Source organism: Mixophyes fleayi, chromosome 5 (genome assembly GCF_038048845.1).
Source record: "Mixophyes fleayi isolate aMixFle1 chromosome 5, aMixFle1.hap1, whole genome shotgun sequence".
NCBI lineage: Eukaryota > Metazoa > Chordata > Amphibia > Anura > Limnodynastidae > Mixophyes > Mixophyes fleayi.
In genome coordinates this window covers 74,864,902-74,879,660 of record NC_134406.1, presented here as the reverse complement: position 1 = coordinate 74,879,660, position 14,759 = coordinate 74,864,902, and the positions used below count along the sequence as shown (strand labels likewise).

The window sequence follows — 14,759 nt, the reverse complement described above, 5'->3', positions numbered from 1 at the left end:
GCATGTGCATAAGTAGTGTTAAAGGACTGTAAGATGGTAATACTGAAACTGTATTCAGGCTTTATGATGGGTCTCTCATCACATCCTCCCATTCTCGGTTACAGGACTTTTTTTTGCGCTGCACCCACTTTGTGGAATTCCCTCCCTTTACAAAACAGGCTGAACTAGGAATTGACATTTCACAAAATGAAGCTATAATAGATACATCATTTGAACACTGCACATTACATTTAAATGATGCATTGTATTTACAATAATTGACATAAACCAGATACAAAAGTTTTGCAGCATTAAAATAAAACCTTAAAACACTTTGAAGATTATATGGGCAAAATGCATATTTTAGTATGGGTGGCACAGTGATTAGCATTGGTGCCTCACAGCACTAGGGCCATGAGTTACATGTCAACCAGGGTAGTATCTGCGTGGTGCATTTTCTCCCTGCGTTGGATTCCTCACAGTGTCCTAAAACATACTGGTATGTTAATGTTAGTGCACATACATGCGTTCTAGACAATTTAGACGATAAGCACAACTGGTGTAGAGCCAGATGTGAATGATTAAACATTCTGTAAACTGCTACTTAAAATGTTGGTGCATATGGTGCTGAATATGGCAAGTACTACACTCACTTCTATATAACAAGACTGACAATCGAGCTCCCTCTGCTGACTGAGTGAGAAAGTACACAACCATAAAAAACAATTATTTAAAAAAGAAAGAAAACAAAAACAACAGACATACATTCATAAATTTATATTGTAAATGAAAGACCTCATTACTAAACATCATAGTAACAAAATAATAAATTAAACCACATATTAAAATTCCACGTGAAAGGCATCCAGGGGCTAGATTTACTAAGCTGCGGGTTTGAAAAAGTGGGGAAGTTGCCTATAGCAACCAATCACATTCTAGCTGTCATTTTGTAGAAAGCACTAAATAAATGACAGCTAGAATCTGATTGGTTGCTATAGACAACATCCCCACTTTTTCAAACCTGCAGCTTAGTAAATCTAGCCCCATGTCTTTAAACCAGTTTGCAAGATGTCTTCTATATAATGGCAAGGACAAAATGTTCATATTTTCTTATGCACGATTAGTAATGGGTTGAATAAAGGTACTATGTACTTTTCATATTTGATATTCGCATTCCTGTAGTTTTGTACAATATGAAGAGAGAAGAACTACTTTTCACATGAGGCAGCTCCTGGGTATTTATAATGGTGTATTATACAGGGATCTAATACTGAAATCACATGTCACTCACAGTATTGGCAGTGTATTTAAATATAACTTATTACTAATCTTTAAAATATTTCAGATTAAAAAAGAAATATAAAACAACATATCTGCTGTTTTGCCACAACATATCCATGTAAAATTAGACATTTGTTTAGTGTAAAAGTGGAAAGTATGTAGTGTAAAGTTTCTACTTGTTCTGGTATTTAATTTTTTTTATTATTAGCAGTAGTGTGCAGAGTGCATGAGTGTCCTCGTGTGCACCAAGGAAGTGATCAGTCATCCAGAAGATCATTTTCTCATTAAGTTGTCAAAGGTGAAAAACCCCCATGTCAATAATGGGATAGCCCCGACCCAGAGAGTGAACGAAGTTCACAATGGGGCCAGGAACTGACAAAGTTAATGACCAGGTACAGAGTACAATCTTCAAGACGCAACATTCATCTTTGCCAAGGAGTCTTTTGTAGAGGCTCAGTTCGGGCACACTATTCTCTACATAAATAGCAGACATTGTGGAGGAAATCAGAGCTTATTTGCTTCAAAAAACGTGGAGGAATGTCAAGTCTCCATTTTGATATTAGTGTTGTCTGTCTCACAGCCCCTACAGCAGAACATTTTCATTCTGCTTAGTGACCAAGGTTTTGATGCGAAACACCCTTGATGGTGGTCGGACCCTGTCAGCTCAACTTTAAATCTTGTCCGGGACTCGGCTACTCTCACCCCTACGTCTACTAAAATAAGGTGTATTCCTGCTGCGGGTGGTCTGCAGTGCTGCTCAGGTGTCTCCCAGAAGGCAGACTTTGAAAAAGCCTTATACTACCGTGGTGCCTGCTCCATGCCATTTCTATCGCTGGACTGCTGTACTACTACACTATCATCATTGTGATATCCGGTACCTAGAGGCTCCTGCATACCTGGTTTGTAAATTAAAAAGCACCTGCTTACCTGCAGAATCCTATATACTGCAAGCTGCACTTCCGGACTCAGATAGCAGTGTGCCTGGTTTTCAGGGCTTCATTCCGATCAAAAACAGCTGTGCCTTTTAATTGGAGCACCGAACGCAAACTTTGCAAGAAATATACCTTGCCTTCAGTCATCGCGTGAAGGTAATGTTCTCCTGGTTCACCATTTAATTTCCTCGGTACACATAAAACCTTAGAGCTCCATCTTGTGGCCAATTTATATATTGCACTGAAAGTATTTTAGCATCAGAAAGTCACCATCATCTAGTGGCCACTTTATATATTACTTTGAAAGTATTTCATCAACCAGAGCGTCACCTCCATCTAGTGGCCAATATATATATTGAATCCAATATATATACACACCATCTTTGACCTCAAAATGCTAGCGGTGCCGTATATATAATGGCAATAAGATGGTAGACAAGCTTCAGTTTGCATACTGCAGTGATCTTAAGTTACCTCGAGATCACATTGACATTTTGTGACCAATTTAGATTCTGCATTGATTGGTTAAACATTTAAGCTGTGCAAATTAGATTTGCTTCGAAGACTTTAATTTCAATCTTACTTTCACCTACTCTGTGGTGGTCACCTCATCAATCCCCACTGGTCATCAGCCTGCCACCCACTTAACCCACTCATGTAGTCCAGACGACGACAATATCGATATGGCAGCCTAGACCACTGATGGGGGAAGAGACCAGAGACAACTTTCACAGCCATAAGTATTCCCTTTCTAACAAATGATCAACAATTTGTGTATTACCTATATGCTTAAATTGGCAGAGATAGGAAAAATTCCGCCAAGAAATACTCCGGAAAACTGACCGACCCCTCAACGCCCTGATCCAGGTCCCTTCTCGAAATCAACGGCATCGGAAATGAGTGAAAAGGCCTCATCGAACCCTTCCTCTCAGGCGTCTTCGCCCACAGCAACAGAACAACCATATCTGCAACAAATTCTGCAGATGCTCAGATCATTGCCAATCAAACAAGAGTTGAACTCCAAAAAGGGAATTTGAAACATTAGAAACTAAGCTACAAGAAGTGGTTAGACAGGCAGTCACCACAATCTGGGACATCGGCTGGTTGCCCTGGAAGAAAGCAAAGAGGCGGAAGAAGAGCGTTTTGTCACCTTACAAGCCACGTTCACCAATCAGGACAAAGCTTTACAGTGGCTTCATTACAAAATTAACATAAAGAACTATAGGGGGAGCAGAAACAACTTCAGAGTCAGAGGCATCCCAGAAGACATACTACCTCTGGGCCTGGTTGATGTGCTCACCAAATTGTTTAACGAAATCCTGGAACTACCGTCAAACAACCTTATTACGTTTGATAGAGCCTACTGGGCCCTGCACCCTTGAGGAGCGCCATGAGAAAGCCCTAGCAACATAATTTGCTGTCTACACTATTTTTCCCAGAAAGATGAAATCCTGCGGAAATTAAGATGACTTAAGGGTCTTGAATTCAAAGGCCAAGAAGTTCAGGTATTCCAAGACCTCTCATGGTACACGATTCAACAAAGGAGGATGTTGAAACCCCTCACAGATGAGCTAAGGAAGAAAAGACGTTAAATATAGGTGGGGCTTCCCATTCCAATTACAGAACACGCACAATGGGAAATCGGCTATTCTCAGAGAACCATCTGACCCATCACCTTTCTGCTCTGCCTTGGGCATTCAAATGGTTCCACTTACAGAATGGGAGGAGTCACACTCCCGTATAATCCCAATAATTACACCATCTGGAGAGGAAAGGTTTCAGAGTTCGGGCAGATCCAAAAGGAATCCCAAAAGGCGCCAGAATACAACGAGTCAAGAAGTCACCTGATTCTCCCAGCAAAACATACTGGACTGCCATCTTCTAGGAGACACTCCTTCCTGTCCTTGTCTACTGACATTTTCTCTTGATTGCCACTTTCTTGAGTACCCATACACCACTTTTCTAGCAATTTGTTGTTTGTTCCTCCTTTTTTCCTTAAGTATCCCGACTCTCCAGCCGAAGATTTACCATCAAGACTTTTACATGAGATCATCCCTTCAAGTTCCAACAGATGAGTAATCTATCCCTCAATCTCAGAATAACACAATGAGGATTTCATACTTCGAGATATTGTTGTTTGCTTGTTTAAAAATAGGTGGAGATGTCTGCTTGGGTTGTGGTCATCTTGAGACCACCAGGTTGACATTATGTAACCACATAATGTTCTCTTTCTTTGTAAAGCTTATAATCCTGTTTGCTCTTTTTCTTTTCTTACACGTTAATTGCCAAGTACACTCATACTCATAATGTTTGGCATACTGAAATTTAATGGGAAAAAAGTTTTCTGTTACATTGTGGTCTCTGTCGCGGACCCTCAGTGAACCCCAAGCCGCATAGGTTTTTTCCGGACCATGGTCAGAATATTGCTCACCATGATTTTCTGGAGTGGTTTATTTTTTCTACATATGGACATCCATACCAGCATTCATTACCATTCCCATCTTTTTGTCTCCTGACCTGCTTTCCTTCCCCCTCAATTCCTAGTCGTCATTCCTGTTTTCACTTATAGAAGGGCCACACTGTATTTTCACCTCATACGCTCCAGGGCAAGCACTATTCACTATTTAAAACACCCTACCAATTCCCTTTCCATACCACGGCCTGGTCATAGACCATTCACTTGGCGACTGAACGAAAATTTGCTGAAAGATCCATACCGTATATCACAAATTGAGACAACGCTAGACGAATACGTCCAATTTAACGATTCCCCAGACCTGTCTAAAATCTCAGTGTGGGAAGCCCACAAGTGTGTCATACGTGGGAAATTTATACAGTTAGGCACATTTATGAAACAGAAGGTGGCTCAAAGAGACGCCCTTCTCCTGAAAATCCGATCTCTTGAAACAAAACATAAAGCCTCTCTAGAATCATCAATCCTTACAGAATTAGCTGAAACCAGAGCAGCACTGAAATTACTCTTCGATAAGGTGAAGCTTGATTTCCATAAATGCCGAAACAGGTATCAGTGGGGTGAGAAAACGGGCAAACTCCTAGCACGAGCCCTAAGGAAACAAGCCCAATTGTATATACCACATATTAGAACCGACACAGGACAGCTTAGCCACTCCTCGACAGATATAGCCGCAGCATTCCACGATTATTATGCCAAACTTTACAATATATCAAGATATACCAGCACCGAACAGGTCCATTAAACAGGTACAAATTGACTCCTACTGCGAAAAAATTTTTTTCCCCACACTTACAGTGGAAGATATGCAGATGCTGGAGAATCCTTTCGTCCTGAGTGAGTTAGAGGCTATTAAGACTACACCTTCTGGGAAGAGTCCAAGTCCTGATGGCCTCACAGTTTCTTACAATAAAACTTTTGAAGACAGACTGTCCCCACTTATGCTTCAGGCCTTTAACTCCATCTCTGACCAGTCCCATTTCTCCACCTATTCTCTAGCGGCACATACCACAGTCCTTCCTAAGGAAGGGAAAGGAACTGCAGTATGCTCCAGTTACAGACCCATCTCATTGCTTAATGTGGATATTAAATTGTACGCCAAGCTTATTGCCAACAGACTGAAGCTTATTCTGAATAATGTGATCCATTCTGACCAGGTGGGTTTTGTTCCTGGCCGTGAAGCTCCGGATAACACCACAAAGAGAAATGATGTGGTTCATTATGAATAATCAGTCAATATTCCCTTGATTCTCTTGTCCACAGTTCAAGTGTCCAGCGTTCAATAGAGTGGATTGTGATTTCATGCTAGGCATACTTGGTCATCTGGGACTTGGTCTGTGGGACTGGAGAGGATACGGGCATTATATACATACCCAACAGCAAAAAAGTCAACGTTAATGGAGAATTCTCTGATTTGAACGGGATCACAAATGAAACGAGACAAGGGTGCCCCCTCTCCCCAATGATATTCAAATACAGAGTATTACATGTTGTGGTTCGAATGGCTAGAAATTAAGGAAACCCCAATGTGCGCCCTCTGGAACAGATGAGGTTTCCTTGATCCCTCCACAGTGCTAAACCCACTGTTTCTTGCATGACATGCTGAATTCATAATATAAATTTATTTTTTTTACCCGGCTATACTTCAATCACCCTCCATCCTCACTTTGCCGTTCCCCCTCTTTCCCCATTCTTCCCCTACATATCTTTATCTCAGATCATATTGAGTCTAATCTGTACTAAAGTGCTTGCAATAAGCCTCTTTCACATATTACTCATTTCGTTTGTTAATTTGAAGGTATACCGTATTTCCGTGAATGTAAATTAGTGATCTCTTATGTGATCTACATCCTATGCTTCTTTTCTAGTCTGTTGACCATGTCATTTGCATAGACTGTACTTTTTTTTTTACATCCAATAAAAATTTAATTTTAATGTATTAAAAAAAAAAAAAAAAAAAAAATGAATATTAAATGACCACAAACAGTCCTTCCAGTTACTAGTAAAACTGTGGGAGTCACTTAGCTGGATAACAATTTCATGGTTGTCGATTTGTAAAGCGCCACAATGATCCGCCACACTGGACAATGGATAACAGCAGATGTAAAACAGGAAAGGAAATGTGAAAACAAACTGTAGGAAGAGTCCTGCTCATGTAAATCATACAATCTGCTGGGTAAAAAGACGACCTGAGAAAAAATGAGCAATTGTGAGTGTGTACCAGTATGAGCAGTGTAAGTAAAAGTAAAGAGATGTGTTTTCACAGAGCATTTAAAGATCTGAAAGCTGGAGGAGAGTCTGATCGGGTGTGGAAAAGAGTTCATTCCATAAGTGAGAAGTGCCCAAAGAGAAGTCTTGTAGGCAGGAGTGAGGTGGTTTCCAGAGATGAGAAGAGGCACAGGTCATAGGTAGATCTAACAGAATATTTGATATGTATGAAGGAGTGGGTGTTTGCAGAGTACTTTGTAGGCAGTGGTGAGTAATTTGCACTGCATTATGGAGGACATATGGTGCCAGTGTAGTGATCTGCTGAGAGGTGCGGCAGATGTGCAGAGGCCACTATAAGCGATCAGTCTTGCTGCAGCATTAGAGACTGATTGAAGCTGGGGTAGACGGGTGATGGAAATGCCCGATAGAAGGTTGCAGTAGTTGAAGCAGGAGATGAGAATAAATAAAAGTTTTGGTTGCATCTTGGGTAAGAAAAAGGCACATTTTAGCAGTATTTTGTAGGTGGAGGAGACAGGACTAAAGGAAAGACTAAGTGCGGAATAAAACAAAGAGTGGTGTTAAGAGTGACACCAAGTCATGGTCTAGTAAGATTGAGAAAATTATACTGCTGTTGATGGCGAGGGTTATTTGCAGGGAGCTGGTGAAATAAAGATATAGCTCTCAAAAAACTCCTCTAAGCAATGACATCCTAAACCAGGGGTGTCCAACCTTTTAGCTTCCCTGGGCCACATTGGAAGACGACGAGTTGGTTTGGGCCGCACATAAAATACACTAACACTAACGATAGCTGATCATCCAAAAAACCATAGAAAACATAGTTAACATATTAAACTTACTTGGAAATAAAGTTAGTAAGAGTTAGGAAACCTGTTGCAGAATCATGATTAAAGCAGTAGTCCCATTACCAGCTACAATTTAACTTACCTGCATCTGCCCCTTAGTGGGGTTCGGTGAATTAAATGGCAAAAACTTTTTTTCCTCTCTTTCTGCACCCATGAATCATTTTTTTATTGACCAGTTTGAAATGGTCACTGATATAGATAGCATCAGGAGGACTAATAGAAATCTACAGAGATTTAAAGATAGGGTGGCGGGAAAAATGGCTCATGGAGCAGCCTCCGATGAGGGTAACAGTGGGTGATATTTTCACCCTACTCAGCACTGCACATTTAAAATGGTTTAAATATTAAAAATACAATTATCTCTTAATATTTATATTAGATACATACAGAGAACACAGCTAGTTCATAATTGAATGGTGCAGAAAGTCCAAATTCAGAGTAACAATAAGATACTGGATAATATTTCACTGCTGCTGATCGCGCGGGTGACTCCTCTGTGCTGCGCTACGCAATGGATGTCGGGTGTGATGACGTCACCCCCGACATTCACTGCGAGCGCCACACAAAGGAGGAGGCCAGGGAGGGAGCCGGAGCGCCAGCTGACGTGACCGCAAGGTAAGTATTTGTTTTAATTTTTTTTGGCAGGATTGTTTTTTTCAGCGCTGCCCCCTTGGCACAACTAAAACTCCTGCTGGGCCACATTTACAGGCATGCTGGGCCGCAACCGTGTCCTAAACGGACAAAAACAAATACACATAAAAATAAAACTCTAAATAAAAATAAAAAAAAATGAAATAGGCATTATGTGTTTACTTACCCCCTTATTGGCAGCTATACAGCACTCTGCTAATCTTAACCAGAGTCGTGGGTTTGAGTGATACACTTGAACAGCTTCTATCAAACATTCAAAGGCTGCCAGCGGTCGTCCAATGTGCAGAAGTTGAATACCACAGTTATACAGTAACTCGTAACGTTTGTTTGTCAACAGTGTACACATCGGTCTTCCTGAAAATTTCTTCCCTGATAAATGCAAAAAATACCTGCTTTACGTATTTATGTAGCATAGATAACATGGTTACAATAATAAAAAATATACATAAGAAAAATATTCTGACAATTTAATGTAATTTACAGCTATAATAAGCCTTGTAGCTGCATTTGTAACGAATGATTGACCAGTCCAACATTTAGGCCATGCATCTGTTACACTAAAATTATTAGTCAGTCTACACAAGTATCCCAAACTGCAAGCAAAACAAGCAAATATACACAAAGTAGTTTGTAATTGAACATAATGGGGCATATTCAATGGTCGGCGGGTTCCGCCGCGGAAAAACTAATAGCGTTAATACGGTAATCCGTATTAACGGTTTTTCCGCGCACTGTTACCGTAATAACGGTAATCGTGCGCGAACCGCAGGATTTTCGGCAATCCCACCGACAATTGATTATGCCCCAATGCATTATTTTAATACACTTTGGGGCATATTCAATTAGCTTTTGGATTCGCGGTAACGCGCGTTACCGCGAAAAGTGCGCGTTCTTGCGGGTATTATGGTACCGCATTAACGCGGATTTTCGTACGCAACCCTATGGGCTGCGAACGAAAATCCACGTTATTGCGGTACCGTGTATTACGTTTCGCGGCCGTTCCGGCGCGTTACCGCGAATCCAAAAGCTAATTGAATATGCCCCTTTATGTTCCAGCATGAAAAAATTTTTACATCTGGAAATAAAATGTTACATTCAAATTATGAAAAAAAATTAAACAAATAAATCTTGTCCTGAACAGTGAAAGCATATCCAGTCCTTTATAGAGTACACACAGTATTTGTTAACTTGTACCACTAAAGCTTGCATTATTTGAACACTTGCTATAACACATACAAAGCCCCCTCCCCTCAAACAAATGTAACCAACTATGACAGTAATGACCTTATTCACCCTTGAGGTGTAAAATGTGTGATAAGTGTACAATCCGGGAAAGGGCCTCCTTCAATGCACCAAAGAGGAAAAGGGTCAAAATTTCTGATAAGCTGCACAATAGATGTTCAACAGTACAACCATATGCATCTATTACAGATTTAAAAGAAGGGAGATCTCACCTGGATCTGCAGATGGTGCTAACTGTGCGCATGCAGTGTCATTTTCTTGGATAGCCTTTTTGAAGTAGAAGAGTCCTAAATTGTGTTTTCCCATAGCAAAATGAATGCACCCAAGATTGTTCCAGAACATACATCGTACACATTCACCTGAAATTAGAAACACTCAACATATTAGAGTATCTTTTCTACAGATATACGTGACAAATCCATCTGTGACACTTGTCTAGATACAATATATTTATCCATGCTTTATAAAATGACATTATTTTTAGTACAATTACCATAACCTTCGTGGACACAGAGAAAGCTGCCATTTTGTGACAAAGACAATATTCATGAGAATGTAGACTATCAATCCACTAGAAACCAGTGACAACTGAAGCACTTCCCAATCAATATCCATTAGACCACAATTCATGAGCTGGTTCCTAGTAATTATATAGGCTTAATGCTCTAGAATATTGGTCAAGCCAGAGAAAGACACACAAAGTACATATTAAAGTAATGATAGTGTTCTCAAACAGTACTGTATAATGTGTTTTCAACACCAGGTGCACCAGTCACTTAAATCTTTCAAAATTAGATAGTGTATCAGTGTAGTTCAAGCCAAATCACTCCCATTAATCATATACTGAACATTATGCAAAATAAGGTCTAAAATATGATGTGCATGTGATAACGGTCTACAGAAAATACAATTCATAAAGCCTTTCTGTAATTAACACACTATTCAATTAAACCTCACTTGTTATTTGGTTTATACATTGTTAGTGAGGCCTGCTGAATACTGTGCTATTGTACAGTATGATAACTAGTAACATACTACTCAACAGCCTTAAGGGCCAATTCTAATGCTATAACTGTGTGCATGTCTTATCTGTACATATTTATACGGGTCTATCAGCTTTTACACTCGTAAGCCTATAAATGTAGGACATATCTATTCTTGCAAATGTGTACTTCCTAATCCTGGCAAGTGTTGAATACTTAAACAAATCACAGATATTGCAGCTCCTGATTACAACCCCCCTCCCCAGTCATTTTAAAAGTACTTGGGTGGTAAGGCAGCTGTCAGGTTTACCAAAGACTCCATCATGACCTGCTATATTCAGGTGGGAATAACAAGCAGAAACATACTGACCAGATTATGGTCTTGTAAATTTCCAGGAGCTATGTTGAGCCAGTTTAGCAGCACAAAAAACATGAGCTTGGGTACAACACTTTATAGCTGCCAGCCTTAGCCATCCAGGAGCTCATCTGAGCTTAGTTTTGGGGAGCTGGGGCAATATTCATAACAGCACAATGTCACTTGGCTTAGCCTGGATACCTTTAGTTTGATATTTTTAAAGGTGCTCGGCCATCATAACCCATTCAATTAAGCTCCCGCCGCACAGTTTTTGTACTTACATTAATGCCAGTGGAAGTTCAGAACTCTTCAGTTATGGAATCAGCAGAGCGTTGGCGACTTTTACGCACCATGCACCTTAGCAGCTGTTGACCCCACTATGTGGTTTTACGTGGTCTTCCGCTTTGTGGCCGAGTTGCTGTTGTTCCTAAACTCTTCCACTTTCTAATAAGATCACTTACAATTGACAGTGAAATTTCATCCCTGCTGGATAGTCTACGAACAGTCATTGCAAAGGTGGCATCCTATCACAGTACCACGCTTGAAGTCATTCAGCTCTTCAGAACGACCCATTTTTAAACACAAATGTTTGCAAATGGAAACTGCATGGCTAGGTGCTTGATTTTATACACCTCTGGCAACGGGTCTGATTGAAACACCTCAATTCAATAATAGGTGTGGCCAAAATACTTTTGTCCATATAGGTAGGTGTGTGTGTGTGTGTGTGTGTGTGTGTATGTATGTATGTATGTATGTATGTATGTATGTGTGCGTGTGTGCGTGTCTATATTTTATTACAAATTATCTCTGATTTTAAGAAAACAAGGATGTCCTTAGACACCTCCTTTACACTTTTCCACAGGTTACCCTCTTACTGGATCCTTTCTGTCAGTAAAGCAATTATAGCTCATACTTAGAAATCACCACCTAACAATCTCCTGCAACAAAAATTCTCAGAGTTCAGCATGGTTATATAATGGAATACCTACACTCCACAAACCTTCCATCTAGAACTTACCAATGGCAAATCGGGGTGTATTTCCAGGGGACATATATATCCAAATCCTAAACAGAGAAATATGTACTTCTCTTACAATCTAAAGGGTAAGCCTCCATGAACAAATACGCCTTTTCCCTTATATTAGTATTAAGCTACTTATCTTAATTTATTTTTTGTTCATAATCAATTGTATCTGTATCTTGCATCTAATTTCATGATATGTCCTTCTCCCCCTCCGACACTCCCCTTTATGTCTTTTGCACTTTCCCTTATATACAAATTAAATCAAACGACAAAACATTAATATAAAAAGTATAATTTCGTAATTTCCTTTGTTACCTGTAAGAGCACAACATGTGAACCAATGAAAGATACACACAATTTACCTGTTTTCATGAATCCTGGATGTTCAGAGATATTTGAAGAGTTCAGCAATTTCACAGCTTTTCGATAGTTGCCTCTGAGATACTCAAAATTACTCTTCAAAAACAGTGAAAGAGTTGACTGTAAAATAATAACATGCCTTCACAATAGGAAACTACATGTCAAACTCAAAAAATGTACACAAAACATGGAGATAACCCTTCATGAAACAAAGAAATTATTATTTTTTCTTTAAGATCAATAAGAAACTCAAGGATTTAAAAGTCACAGCTAACTACCAATATATTATTCGGCTGAATGCATTTGCTAGTTCTTACTGACCTAGATGTACCACAGTAATAACTTTCTCTGGTAGCTCAACAGAGCGATTTAACCCGCTGCCTCTGGTATAACTGTACAGACGTCTGAATGTTATTTGATGACATTGGGTTTTACACTTGAATAGTCAAACTAATACAAAAAAGTGAAGACAAAGGGCCTGATTCATTAAGGATGGTAAAGAAAAAGAAAAAAAAAAAAGTAATAACTTTGCACCGCAGCAAAACCATGTTGCAATGGAGGGGAGGGAAATTTAAAATGTGGGAACAGATTTGAACATAGGGTAGGGCATGTACTAGATCAACTTTACATTTCAGTGTAAAAATAAAGCTATAAAGTATTTGTGTGCTAGGTGAAAAAGCAGCCAGTATTTCCTTATATGCTAAATAATAAACTAATTTGCACCCCTTGCATTGTGGCATTGTTTCTCCAGGAGCAAATTTACTCCTTTTTTTTGCTTTCCTTTCCTTAATGAATCAGGCCTAAAAAGTTTAATGTTTAGACATTTAAGTATTTACCATTTGGATCCACTAGATGGAGCAATTTCAGTGAACTGGGCTAGTGATGAAACGTTTCTATTAGTACTCCAGCCACAGAGTAAAATGAATTGACCATTGTTCCAGCTCTATTCGAATACCTTAAAACATACAGTGCAGTTTACAATGTTAAAGCAAAATCTAAACTCTGTGCTTGCATCGCCAAACCTTCCCACCTCTAAGAAATAGCCTGTTGCTCTACAATCGTTTATTTCCCCAAAATTTTGTTGCGATTTCTCTCATCTCTGGACTCTTCCAAAAAGCTTCCTGGTACTAGGAGTTGGCAGGTTGATCGCTACATAATATCATTACTAGTAGTTAAAAACACAACCTCGGGTATACACAGCTGAACACAATGGTGGGACAGTCTTTTTGGGGAGGACAGTCTTTTTGGGGAGGACAGTCTTTTTGGGGAGGACAGTCTTTTTGGGGAGGACAGTCTTTTTGGGGAGGACAGTCTTTTTGGGAGGAGCACTGACAGGATGCTATGGCTTAGTGACTACAAAGAGCTGATGCAGAACCATCACAACCAAAAATGAACATGGAGTCCAAGACCTACGTCTAGAGCAGGGGTCAGGGAACTTTTTTACCTTTTACCCCCAAATATATTTAGATACGCCGACGTTACCCCTTTAATTTGAAAGGAAGGAAATCATATATTATTAATTATTGGAATTCAAAATTTTATTGAATCTATTAAAAATTTCTTTGAAAGCTTCACCTTCAAAACTTCAGGTTTTGGAGAAATTATGTTGCTTAATGTTTGATACGAGAGCATTAATATTGGGGCATTTTAGAGCAATTTGGATACAGTCTTCAGCGTCCAATCAATTTCTCTGCTTTGTTTTTATGTTCGTTAGAGTGAAAATTCTTGTTCGCAAAGGTAGGTTGTTGCAAAAGGCAGCAACTTTTTGACTGCCTCCTCGTGTGCAATTTTGATGCCTTTGCAGCTGTTGACATCCAAAAATATGACAGATCTGCTTTGTTTTCAAATGCAATACGTGCTTCATTATTGCATTGAAGCTCAAGAAGTGCCTCTGCCAACCCTTGAGGCTCTTCTGGTACAACAGCAATTTCACATTTAAAGGTGAATCAGCAGCATTACCCCCAGGAATTTCATTTTTACCCCATTTGGGGTAATTTACCCCTGTTCCCTGACCACTGGTCTAGAGTGTACATATATTTTCCCCAGATCTTTGTGGATGGACAAAGATCTATATATGAACATAAGTCACCAACTCTTTACTGCACTCTTGTTTCATATGATAATAAAAAAAATAAAAAATATGGCACTTAAATGTTTTATATTGAAATAAAACCGTTCCATTTACTTTGACCCATACTGTAGGATTGTAAAGGCAATCTACTGTTCACTAGAACCCTGCATAATGCAGTTTTCAAAACATGCTCAATTAATCCGTTTCATTTCCACCAACCATGGCAATGACTACGGCTATTTTCAGTTAATGCTGTTTTTCCTGTTCTTTGTCGCAGAGGTCAGACAAAGCAACATACACTGATCAAGCAAAAATAACTGAAAAGTGTAAAAAAAAA

The 14,759-nt window shown here is 39.4% G+C and overlaps 1 protein-coding gene across 2 annotated transcripts in view; it reads right to left on the bottom strand.

Moving 5' to 3' along the window:
* CNOT10 (CCR4-NOT transcription complex subunit 10) overlaps positions 1 to 14,759 on the bottom strand; it is a 78,265-nt gene that overhangs the window by 51,579 nt on the left and 11,927 nt on the right. For both annotated transcript variants that reach the window (XM_075212390.1, XM_075212391.1), the window contains 3 exons: positions 12,354 to 12,471; positions 9,842 to 9,988; positions 8,554 to 8,756 (listed from right to left, as the gene is read on the bottom strand). In XM_075212390.1, coding sequence (XP_075068491.1) covers positions 8,554 to 8,756; positions 9,842 to 9,988; positions 12,354 to 12,471 — 468 coding nt within the window. The remainder of the gene's footprint in view (positions 1 to 8,553; positions 8,757 to 9,841; positions 9,989 to 12,353; positions 12,472 to 14,759) is intronic.